Here is a 12,487-nt window from a genome sequence, read left to right as displayed (position 1 = left end):
TTTGTGACCATTTAAGGGCCAGGAGGGACCAACGAGAAGTTATACTCTGAGGGGACAAACTTTATTTAATGTAAACAGGATGCACTTAAAACAAGAGATACGGTACCATTTTCCAGAAGCCACTTACTCATCCACTGCTCCTCAGTTAGCTGTCGGAGCCCCCGAGACTTTCTCTCCGTGGCCTTTGTCCACCTCCGTCTCCCCTCCTCCCTACACTCGCTCAGGCATGTAGAACTTGCCCCAGTACCGCCCCTTCTGGGTCAAGTCGTACGGGCTCAGGTATTTCCGAATCCCCAGCATGTTGGCGGTGACTATGCGCTCAAAGGTCCAGGGGTTTTGGTTGTTCTGTTCTCGCTCCTCCTGATCTCTCCGCATCTTCTCTAGAGTCTCACGGCTCACGGCCTTCGCTGGGAACGGCAACTTGTGGGCAACCTGGTCGAGGAAACCTTGTACCTCCTTGAATTCACAACGCCCGCCCAACTCCACTATGAGACGGCCAGCCTTCACGGGGGTCACGTAGTGATCAATGGCACCTTTGCCACCCCCCATGCGCTGTCCCATACCCTTGCGGGTAATGGGCTTGAAAGGGGCCGGTACTCTCCATAAAGCAAACATGTTCTTGGGGTCCATGGAGCGGTTGATTGTCAGGCGCATCATTTCAAAATGGCCCCAATGGAGGTAACCACCACCCAGCGCCTAGAAGTGGATGAAAGAATTAGAAACATACAGGAACTTAGTTATCTTTCATGGGCTCTTTTATAGTAACTGTGGCTTTAATTACATACATAAAAATAAAAGTCCTAATAAGTACCCTGGAGATAACACCTAGGGTGTGGTAGTAAATGAAAACAAGGTGGACCCATTTCAATGGAGGAGGTGATATGTAAAACAGACCAGGAAAAAATAAATAAACAAATAAATAAAACATACCAGAATGGTAGGAATTAGCCAAAGGAAACGGACAACAGTTACAGAGGAATGGCTTGGTGAGTCTGAGCAGAAGCCGGAGAGGCTGGGGGGGGGGGGGAGGGGGGGGAGTGCACCTGAGCCTGGGAGAAGCCGGAGAGGCTGGAGTAGCGTGGGGGGCCGGGCATGGACCTGAGCCTGGGAGAAGCCAGAAAGGCTGGGGGGGTGGGGAGGGAGTGGACCTGAGCCTGGGAGAAGCCGGAGACTGCAGCAGTGGGGTGGGGGGGGGGGGGCCGGGTGTGGACCTGTTGGGCTGATCAGGCCGTGGAAGGACTGTACAGCGTCCCGTGGGCTGCCTGATGGGAAAGCCGCTGGGTCCACACCCACCTGTGCAGTGACTGACATCAAGTCCCCGGGAAGCTACTCCGAGGCAGGAAGACCGCTGGCCGCCTCCTAAGCCATGGGTAGTTTTATTTTTACCAGAGGTCTCAGAGGATCTCATAGGGACCACCAGCGAGGTAGCTTCCTTCTGTCTTTACGTTATTTTCACGCAACATGTAAAAGCGAGACCTAGGACTCAGACGCTGACTGGGAAGCGCACACCAGCTTGAAGAGCAAATGGTGGCACTTCTGAGACAACCAACCCATGGAGGAAGGGAATTAACTCGCGAGCAGGACACTTGGCAACCCGCCGACCTCCCTCCGGGAGTGGCAGGACTCTGACGTCACTTACCAAGATTGCAAAGTTGCCCTCTGTGAACTCGGTGGCTTCCGTAGAAGGTCCCCGGATGTCGCCCAAGTTCTTAGGTTCTCTCCTCACTTTTGGCACGAGTGGTACCCTTTCCACAAATCTAAGCTTGGGCTTCTCCGGAATGGAAACATCTAAAAGGAGCACAGACAACCAAGAGTCAGTACAACCACACATCTCAAAGGACCCATTTTCTTCCTACAAGACTCTCATCAGTCAAGTCAAAGTCCTAAAGTTCCCACTGGAAAAAAAAAAAAAAAAAACCTCAAATGCTTAAAAGGTTTTTCCTGTGGATGCTTTTTTACGGACAGTGGGATCTGGTTATAACAAGTGTTAATGGGATACAGCGAACAACGGGCGAGACCCACAGTGACCCCCGTGCAGAGTCTTGGCCCTCAAAGGAAACTCCCTCTAACGCAGATGAGACCGTCTGGAAGGCAGAGACTGAGACTGTCCCAGAGAACACCCACTAAATTATTTTTTTTAACGTCTAGCAAGTGCTAGACGTTGAGCTGAACGCTCTATGTGCAGCATCTTGCTTTATCTTTAAGATAACTTCACAGCCCCGGTCATTTTTTAGCGCTTCCCGTGTCTAGGATGCTGAGCTTCTTAGAGTGCAACACCCGTAACCCCAGGGCCGGATAACCGTGCAGCTCAGTTACCGCAAAGTGAACGCACAAACATACCCCCGGTCGCTGTCGTCAGGCAGGTACTGCTTGAAATCTCCGTTTTATAAAAGAGGAACCTGAGGCCTAGAGACCTTTGCTCAGGTGGTCCGGGCCGCCCAGGGACAAGGGCACAGCCACTCAGGCCCTGTGGACGTCAGCGGGGCGCGGAGCACCCTGCAGGGACCTGAATCCCTAAGTTCTCCGCTCCCCCGCTCTCGGGAGGACGCCTGCTGGGCCTGCACGGGGCCCTTCATGCCCACACCTGTGCACTTCGGCCGAGGGCGACACCTGCTGAGGGCGGGGGCTGAAGCGCAGGCCACACAGGCCTCTGACCGCTTGGGGAAAACACCTGTTCCCCCCTAGGTCACCTAAGGCTGTCTCGGGTAAGGCAGGCAGGCAGGGCTGCACCACCCAGTCCAACACCCCATTAGGACCGCGCTCGGGGGCACAGCAACTGCCCCCTGCGCCCCTGCGGCTTCGCCAGGCAGCGGGAAGCCCGAGGCCTGCAGTGACGCTTCTCCACCCCCGCCCCGGCACTTGCAGGACCTGCACCTTCACCTGGTGTCTACGGTAAAGCCCCTCAGAGGCCCACGCTGCCGGTGCTGGTTTCTTTCTTTAAGGTTTCCAATCTATCAAAGACACGACCGAGGGTGGTTTATCTGAACGTCGGCCTCCCTCCCGCGGGCCAGCGCTTCCGCATCTGGTTCCGGGGCGCCCGCGGGGCTCGCCGGCCTTGGGGGAGAACATCAGGGCTGCGGCCCGCGAGGGGCCTCCGCTCCCTGGAGGCACCGGGTCCTGGGGCTCCGGCTCCTCGCGCCTCCCGGCTCGCCGCGGCCCGCAGGGCCCGCCCAGAAACGGGGACACACCCGGGCCCCAGCTCTCACCCTCGAAGGTCGGCACCGGGAGCAGCGTCTTCAGGCCAGCGCGGGCGGGCGGGGCGGGCGGGGCGGCCCGGGGACCTAGAGGGAAAGGCAGTGAGACTCCGCGGCCACGGCGGGGGCACGAGACACCGCAGCGCAGCCCGGGCAGAGCCGGGGCAGAGCCGGGGCAGACCTCACAGCCCCACGGCGCCCCGACCGGGGCGGGGGGGGGGGGGGGGGGGGGGGGGAGGCGGGGGGGAGGCGGGGGGGCAAGCAGAGGGAGCGGGGCAGGGGAGGGGGGCACATCCCCGCGGACGCCCCTCCCCCAATGACTCCTGCGGCCCCGCGCCCCTCCCCCAACGACCCCCGCGCCCCTTCCCCACCGACCCCTGCGGCCCCGCACCCCTCCCCCACCGACCCCGCGCCCCTCCCCACCGACCCCTGCGGCCCCGCACCCCTCCCCAACGACCCCCGCACCCCTCCCCCAACGACCCCCGCGCCCCTTCCCCACCGACCCCTGCGGCCCCGCACCCCTCCCCCACCGACCCCGCGCCCCTCCCCACCGACCCCTGCGGCCCCGCACCCCTCCCCCACCGACCCGCGCCCCCCCACCGACCCTCGGCCCCGCACCCCTCCCCCAACGACCCCCGCGCCCCTTCCCCACCGACCCCTGCGGCCCCGCACCCCTCCCCCACCGACCCCGCGCCCCTCCCCACCGACCCCTGCGGCCCCGCACCCCTCCCCCAACGACCCCCGCGCCCCTCCCCCAACGACCCCGCGCCCCTTCCCCACCGACCCCTGCGGCCCCGCACCCCTCCCCACCGACCCCGCGCCCTCCCCACCGACCCCTGCGGCCCCGCACCCCTCCCCCAACGACCCCGCGCCCCTTCCCCACCGACCCCTGCGGCCCCGCACCCCTCCCCCAACGACCCCCGCACCCCTCCCCCAACGACCCCCGCGCCCCTTCCCCACCGACCCCTGCGGCCCCGCACCCCTCCCCCACCGACCCCGCGCCCCTCCCCACCGACCCCTGCGGCCCCGCACCCCTCCCCCAACGACCCCCGCACCCCTCCCCCAACGACCCCCGCGCCCCTTCCCCACCGACCCCTGCGGCCCCGCACCCCTCCCCCACCGACCCCGCGCCCCTCCCCACCGACCCCTGCGGCCCCGCACCCCTCCCCCAACGACCCCCGCACCCCTCCCCCACCGACCCCTGCGGCCCCGCACCCCTCCCCCAACGACCCCCGCGCCCCTCCCCCAACGACCCCTGCGCCCCTTCCCCACCGACCCCCGCGGCCCCGCACCCCTCCCCCAACGACCCCGCGCCCCTCCCCACCGACCCCTGCGGCCCGCGCCCCCCCCTCCACCGCCCGGCAGCGCCCCTTCCTCCCGCACGAGTCCCCGCGGCGGCGGGAGCCGGGAGACCAAGCGCCAGCGGAGCCTCCGCGGGGCGGGCGGGGAGGACGGGAGGGCTGCTGGCGCCGCGGGCTCCTGACCTGACGTCCGCGCCCGCAGGAGCGGCGCCCCGGCCCGAGCCAGCAGCCGCCACATGGCCGCGCGCGACCGGCCGCCCGGGCTCCACAGCGACCTCGGCGCCGCCCTGCACCCGCCGGGCCGGAAGTGACGTTGGCGCGGGTCCGCCCCCGGAGAGTCCCGGCGGAAGTGGAGGAACCCGGGCCGCAGCGCTGGGGTTCCGGCGATGTCAGTGCTAGCCCCGCCCCCGCCGCTGTTGGGGTCTGCGCAGTCGGGACCTCGGGACCCCGGGACGCGGAGGTCGCGGAGCCTGTGCCGGGGGGGCGGGGCGGGAGCCTCTGCTGTGCTTCCCGGGGGCGGGGCCTGTGCCGGGGGGCGGGGCTGCGGCCTCTGCTATGCTCCCGGGGGCGGGGCTGCGGCCTCTGCTATGCTCCCGGGGGCGGGGCTGCGGCCTCTGCTGTGCTCCCGGGGGGCGGGGCCTGTGCCGGGGGCGGGGCTGGGGCTTCTGCTGTGCTTCCCGGGCGCGGGGCCTTCGCCAGGGGGGCGGGGCTGGGGCCTCTGCTGTGCTCCCGGGGGCGGGGCCTGTGCCGGGGGGGCGGGGCTGCGGCCTCTGCTGTGCTGCCGGGGGCGGGGCCTGCGCCAGGGGGGGGGCGGGGCCGGGGGGGCGGGGGGCAGGGGCCTCTGCTGTGCTCCCGGGGGCGGGGCCTGCGCCAGGGGGCGGGCGGGCCTCTGCTGTGCTCCGGTGGCGGGGCCTGCGCCAGGGGGGCGGGGCTGGGGCCTCTGCTGTGCTCCCGGGGGCGGGGCCTGCGCCAGGGGGGCGGGGCTACGGCCTCTGCTGTGCTTCCCGGGGGGCGGGGCCTGTGCCGGGGGTGGGGGCGGGGGCTGCGGCCTCTGCTGCAGCCTCCCCAGCCCTGGGCCCTGACCTGGGGCGCTCCCCAGGTTGCACCCTGGCCTGAGCTGGGAGCTGGTGCTGGTGACCTGTTAGGTGTTGTGTCCCCCCCCAGCCCCCCCCAGAGGTGGAGGTCTGTCACCTGGAGGGGAACAGCACCATCCCGCCTGGAGGCCTTGCTGCTCCAGGGACCCCAGGGCCTGGACAGTTACCAAAACTTGAGGATTAACGTAAAATAATGAGTATTCTGGCGGAGGCTGGGCCAATCATGTCTTATGGGTCCCAAGCTTTTTAATATTTGGAAGGACAGAGAATCTTTCCCAAGCCTATAGGACACAAATGGGATTGACGCATTGAGACAGCTGTGTGTTGTATTTAAATTAGACTAAATCTCCGTGTGGTCAAGGATTAATTTCATAAATGGCGAGAAATAAAGCCCGTGAGGCTTGCAGGGCTCTTGGGGGGCTTTCTCCGGCCCCAGGCCACCTGCACACCCCTGCACCCCGAAGCTCCAGAGTGAATGGGCTTGACTGCAGCCAGGCCTCTGAGCTTAAGAGCAGGCCTACGAGGGTCAACACCCCCAATCCGGAGCTAGAGCCCGATTCTAGGCAGCCCTTCCCTGCTCCCTCCCACCCAAGGTGGGAGATGACAACGTGCTCAGGCATTAGAACATCTCAGGGTGAATACTGTGTAATTTTGTTTTGGGTGGAAAAATAAAGTGTCAGTACAACCTGTCTTTGATTGGTCTCGAAGTCTTTTGATGCCCTCCCCCCAATTTCTACCTTGTTTATTTTTATTTATTTAACTTATTTTTTTAAAAGATTGCATTTATTTATTCATGAGAGAGACAGAGAGAGAGAGAGAGAGAGAGAGAGAGAGGCAGAGACCCAGGCAGAGGGAGAAGCAGGCTCCACACAGGGACCCTGATGCAGGACTCGAACCCGGGACCCCGGGGTCATGCCCTGAGCCAAAGGCAGGCGCTCAACTGCCAAGCCACCCAGGTGCCCCCTTTTGTTTGTTTTAAAAGAACTAAAAAGTAAACTCAAAGTTTTACATTTAAACAGTTACCATGACAAATGACGCCTATTTTTCTTTGCAACAGTTGTGCCCGGTACAATAGAGGGTACAGAGAGGAAAAGCCAGCGACGCCTTTCATGTTTACGGAGAGACGACGTGATGAGCACAGGCCAGCTACTGCTGAGACCCCAGAAGAGAAGTAAGAGTAGAGCGTCGTGAAAACGGTAGGAGACACATAAGGGCTTCCCTCGTCCCTAAACATGATTTTCCCTCCTTCCAGGTCTCACAGCCCTTTCTTTACGCTTCTCTCTGGTGGTTCCATGGTATGTATCTGTAGGAAACGGATGTTCTGGGATGAAATGATTTGCTCCCCGGCTAGTATGATGCAAAGTAGAGATAAAAAACCTTGATGTTCCTACTTTTACTGGCATGGGTTTGCTAAAACCTCCCCAAAATTGGCTTCAGACCACCTGCATCAGATGTTTCTGAGACCTTGGTGTAAATGTGAATACCTGGTCCCTCCTTACTGAGCCAGACACTGCAGGTGGGGTCCAGGAATTCCTCTTGTGAACTAAGCCCTGTGGGTGATCCTAAAGCCTAAGCAAGGGGAGAACCAGTCCTCGGTGAGGGCTGTGAAATTTTGAGATGCTACAATGTATAGCTACAAGGCATTATTTTTGGATCATCCAGGTCTCTGTTCGCTGGGATTTGTGATTTTCCGATCTGTATAAAAATCACCATCTCCATGTTTAATCTTCCTTATTCTAAAATCAAGAGATAACGCAAGCCTGAAGCCTAACTCCAGGGCCAGTGGTTGACATACACGGCACCCGCACGCATGTTGTCTGTGTGTATGCGCAGGTGTGCGCACGGTCTCATTCTAATAAAAAGATTGGGTTTGGGCTTATCAGAATCTAATCACAATATCGTGATGTGATAAATCACCGTGGAAGCTCCTCATCTCAGGAAGTCCTTGGAACCTCGTCAAAGGGCCAGTGGTACGTCTTCTTCGTCACCTCGCTTCCATATGGTGTAGGGCCTTCCTAAGAGAGCAGCGGTACTGCTGTGCTTTGGGGTCCCGGAGTGAATGGGCGGGAGAGATTTCTAGAGACGTTTCTGGTGCAAAAAAAAAAAAAATGGTTTTTATTAAAGCCCAGAGACAGGACCCATGAGCAGAAAGCTGCGCTGGGGTTGTGAGGGGTGACCGAGTATATTCTTGGAGGGGGTGGGGGTAGCGGAAGTCTGAGGTTTTCGGGACCTTGAGGGGTCACTTCCTACCGTCTAATAAAGCCTCTGTCGTGAGACCCTCCGGGTCAGTGGGCCATAGCCTTGGAGGATGACTGCTCCCATGTATGGGGCGGGGGGGGGGGGGGGTTGTAGAGATAAAGGACGTTTCCAAAGGGATTGACTCACCAGCAACATCAGAGTGCCTGTTGATCCACATACGTGCTGAGCTCTCTTGCACACCTTTTTTATTTTTTGAAATTTATTTATTTTTTTTTACTTAAATTCAATTAATGAACATATGGCATATTCTTGGTTTCAGAGGTAGAGTTTAGGGAGTCGTCAGTCGCATAGAACACCCAGGGCCCCGCCTGCTTCATGCCCATCACCCAGTGACCCGGCCGGCCCTCCCGTGCAGCGACCCTCAGCTGGTTCGTCTCCATCTCTGATTTCATCCTGTTTTATTTTCCCCTCCCTTCGCCTGTGCTCCTCTGTTTTGTTCTTAAATTGCACACGTGAGTGAGACCATATGATAATGGTCTTTCTCTGGCAGGCTTCCTTCCCTCAGCATCACGCCCTCCGGGGCCGTCCTCGGGGAAGCCCGCGGCGGGTGCCATCCTTCCTGGCGGCTGAGTGATGCCCGCTGTATCCATGGACACCTCTTCTTCATCCATCGTCTGTCGGGGGCACCGAGGCGCCTCCCACCGTGTGGCTGCTGTGGACACCGGGGCGCAGGTGCCCCTTCGCATCAACCCCACACGTGCATCCTGGGGGCAAATACCCCGTAGTCGTCACACCTTTCTCTCAGAGCTCTGCCGGCGTGAACACGGACAAAGGACACCCAATGTCATGTGCTTAACAGGCTGTTAAAACAAAATTGTACCTGACTCAGCTTTGTGGTGACCCCCACATTCCCGAGTGAGCCATTGGGCCTTCTGGGCAGATGGATTGATGATTGATTGATTGATTTTTGATTTTATTTATTTTAGAGAGAGAGCACGAGCAGGGGGCGAAGCAGGGGGGAAGAGCCTCAAGCAGGCTCTGCGAGGTGAGCGTGGACTCGATCTCAGGACCCTGAGCCGAAACCAAGAGTCGGAGCTTAACTGACTGGGCCACTCAGGTGCCCCCCCTCCCCCCGCAGGATTCATAAAGGAGGAGGTAGGAACTGGCTGAGGACCCCATGCAGGGTGCGGATTTAGGGTCCTCTTACTTCCTGCTCACCAGGCCCCACCGAGGAGCGGGAGCCAGGAGCTGGAAGAGCCGCAGAGATGGGGGTGTCCAGGGCCTGAGGGAAGACTTGGGGCCCCAGGATGTATTTTTGGTTGGGGCAGAGGAGGACATACTTCAGCCCCTACCAGGTGCCATGGGGGTCAGCCCTGGCAGGGGTCAGAGGCAGGGGGCAGGGAGGCCAGGGAAGAGCCAGGAGCTGCTGGAAGCACCAAGTGGGGCCATGCAGCCCCTCTGCCGCCCTTCGCCCTTGGCTTCCACTGAGGCACCGCAGCCCCAGCAGGTCGGAGCCCGGAGACCAGCACCTTCACCTGCAGATGGATCCACGGTGGTGACTTTTTTTTTTTAATTTTTATTTATTTATGATAGTCAGAGAGAGAGAGAGAGAGAGAGAGAGAGGCAGAGACATAGGCAGAGGGAGAAGCAGGCTCCATGCACCGGGAGCCCGACGTGGGATTCGATCCCGGGTCTCCAGGATCGCGCCCTGGGCCAAAGGCAGGCGCCAAACCTCTGCGCCACCCAGGGCCACGGTGGTGACTCTTAACACAGTATCGGGCGCTTCAGGTACTGAAATCAGAATTTTTATTTTTGTCTTTTTAAATCAGAGAAATGAGAAAATGACAAAGTTGGTTTCGGAGTCTGGGTAAGCGGGAGCAGGGTAAATTCAAGTTTTTTTTTTTTCTTTCTTAAGATTTTCTTTTTAAATAAACTCTACCCCCACCGTGGGGCTGGAACTCCCGACCCTGCGGTCAAGGCGAGGCGGCCCTCGGGTGGGTTTCCACCGGGGTGCGCTGAGGCCCGCTCCGCATCGCGGACTCTACGGGTTGTAGGGCAGCTGGCAGGTTTTCAATGACTTAGTGCTGTTGAGCTTTTTCTCCTCTCTTTGCTCTTATATTTCTGTCGGTTTTCCTGTGTGTGTCATTTGCTTGCCTGTGTGCTTTGTGTTTCTACTGTACCGTGTGTCTGTCAGTTCAAAACATTTGTTATAATATTAAGTACATTGACTTCGTTTATATATGGATTTTTTTATTGTTTTCATTATGTCCTTTAATTTTTTGAGGTAGGACCACCCCTAATTTTCATGCAGTAAATCAGCCAGTTACTTTCTCTGTCTCTCTCAATAAACAAAATCTTTTAAAATAATGTGATTTTATAATACACTAATTTCCCCATAATATTTTTTGACATTTTATCCCATTCCTATGGTCTCCTTGATCGGAAACCAGTGCTACACCCTTTTAATTACTGTCACTTTATTACATATTTTTATGTTTGGTCAAATTCACTGTACTTTCTGTAAAAACATCATGGCTGTTTTGCGGGTTTGGTCCTCAGGATGAAAGCTGGAACTGCTTTGCTCTATTCTCTCTCCCTTTCAGTTTTTATTTTCTTGGCCAGAATTATTCCCCTCCTCCTCCTCCTTCCTTCTTGTTGTCGTTCTTAGAAATCTCAGAGCCATTGGCGCTTCCCAGCAGGATTCTTTGTCATCTTTGTCATTTCAAAGAAATGACGGGATCTGGGGGGGGGGGGGGAGCCTGGAGGAGGGAGGGAGCCTGGAGGAGGCCCCCCTAGTTCCACGTCCCAGGGAGTGATCTCCGGTCCTGAACAGCAAGAGGATATCGTGTATCCAGATAAAGGCAAGCACAGCGGGATGGGAAGCCGGCTTCCCTCCTCCCCCTGCAGACAACTACCAGCCACCTGACCGCTTCCCTGGCTTCCCTGCAGGGAGCTGAGGCTCGGCCAAGGCCGTGGAGGTTGCAGAAACCCTAATGGAGGCGCCTGGGCTCTGGCCATTCATCCGGGAGGAGCACCCAGGCTGCATCCAGCGCTGCAATTGCCACAGGTCACAGGTCCCTTGTCAGCCTATTGGCCTGCCACCCCCCCCCCCGCCCATGCAAAGGAACCCACACAACTAATGGCAAAAATTGGGGGGCAATATTCTCTCTCACACACACTGACACCCCTTCCTTTTTTGTTGCCCAATTTATTGTTACATAAAAAAGACCCGCTTTGTTAAAAGTATTTTCCCCCCATCTTCCGGTTGCCCACTAATGTCTCGAATGGAGAAAAGGTAGACAACAGAGAAGCAAGCAGACGAAATGGGTCACCAGCAACCCCACCACCCGGTGACCCACCCTGATGCTCGGGCCTGGAGGGCACACAGCGCACCATGGGTGACTTTGTGTCAGCAGGTGTTTATCTTCAACACGGATCTTGCTGGTATTTTTTTTTTTAAGATTTTATTTATTGATGAGAGACATAGAGAGAGAGGCAGAGACCCAGGCAGAGGGAGAAGCAGGCTCCATGCAGGAGCCCGACGTGGGACTCGATCCCGGGACCCCGGGGTCACACGCTGGGCCAAAGGTGGTGCTAAACCGCTGAGCCACCCGGGCTGCCCTGTTTTGTTCCACATATGAGCCAGTGATTCCTTTATTGGTTATTTACCCAAAGAAAAAAGGACCATTAATTCAAAGAGATACGTGCACCCCTACGTGTGTAGCAGCTTCGCTCACAATGGCCACATCATGGAAGCAGCCCGGGCGTCCGTCCATGGACGAGTGGATAAAGAGGTGGTGTAGACGTGAAGTGGAGCATTACTCAGCCGTAAAAGAATGAGATCTTTGATGAGTTTACTCTTACGTGGGATTTAAAGAGTATGATTTCACTCATATGCGGAATTTAAGAACTTCAGTGACTTTTCAGTGTCCCCTCACATGGATCCACCACGGTTTACCTGCCCATTGCCCTGTGGTTGGACATGTAGACTGTTCCGTGTTTTCCATATTATGAATATTATGGCAAGTAGGAGAAATCACTTCCCCTTCTGGAGGGTGCCTCCCACCGCAGTACCAGTGCTGGCCTTTTTCTGGGGTGATGATGTACCTAGTAGGTATGTTTGGGTTGGGGGCTGGGGCTGGTGGTTCATGCCTCCTCCCCAGAGCTCCTGTTGCCAGAGGGCAGGCTCTTACCCCAGCGGCTGGGAGGGGAGACCTGTGACGGGGCAGGTGACCGTCTGCCTTGGGGTCAGTATTATAATGGAAGGTACTGAGGCTAAATCTCTAAGGTTTGCTCTCTAACCGCCTCGGCGCACATTTTGATTCTTGTGTATCTGTGCCCTATTATGATTCTCTCCTTTTGTCTCTTTGTCTAACTTACAGAATTGGGATTTGGTGGTTGACGTTAATATATTTTAGGTCTTTTGATGCAATTTCCATATTCTTCGCTAAAATGTTGGTACCAGTGTCGATTCCTAGCAGCAGAGATGAGAGTAATGATTATCTTCGGAAGCTTAACTTTTCTTTCAAATATACATATATAGTGTGGTTATAGATACATATTTCTGTTTAATATGTAAAAAAAATACGTGGAGTGGGATTTTAGATATGTATTTATATTTAATATATTACGTATATATTAAATTTTATATTACTGAGTTATAAATATATATATAAATTATATAAAACATGCATCTCAA

The 12,487-nt window shown here is 57.5% G+C and overlaps 1 protein-coding gene across 1 annotated transcript; it reads right to left on the bottom strand.

Moving 5' to 3' along the window:
• Positions 1-39: 39 nt before the first annotated feature.
• Positions 40-4,785, bottom strand: MRPL16 (mitochondrial ribosomal protein L16). Its single transcript, XM_055317804.1, has 4 exons — positions 4,679-4,785; positions 3,207-3,281; positions 1,640-1,788; positions 40-696 (listed from the first exon to the last, which is right to left on the bottom strand). Exons 1-4 carry the CDS (start codon positions 4,731-4,733, stop codon positions 211-213), a joined length of 765 nt encoding a protein of 254 aa, XP_055173779.1. The 5' UTR covers positions 4,734-4,785; the 3' UTR covers positions 40-210.
• Between the last annotated feature and the right edge of the window lie 7,702 nt (positions 4,786-12,487).

Source organism: Nyctereutes procyonoides, unplaced genomic scaffold (genome assembly GCF_905146905.1).
Source record: "Nyctereutes procyonoides isolate TBG_1078 unplaced genomic scaffold, NYPRO_anot_genome, whole genome shotgun sequence".
Lineage (NCBI taxonomy): Eukaryota > Metazoa > Chordata > Mammalia > Carnivora > Canidae > Nyctereutes > Nyctereutes procyonoides.
This window is presented reverse-complemented; position numbering and strand designations above follow the sequence as displayed.

Bases quoted from the DNA above. Each gene is read 5' to 3' on its own strand.
- MRPL16 (XM_055317804.1), bottom strand. From the start codon at position 4,733: ATGTGGCGGCTGCTGGCTCGGGCCGGGGCGCCGCTCCTGCGGGCGCGG. The intron at 1,789-3,206 runs GTGAGAGCTGGG...TGCTCCTTTTAG, and splicing joins CCCGGTGCCGACCTTCGAGG to ATGTTTCCATTCCGGAGAAG. The intron at 697-1,639 runs GTAAGTGACGTC...ATCCACTTCTAG, and splicing joins AGGGCAACTTTGCAATCTTG to GCGCTGGGTGGTGGTTACCT.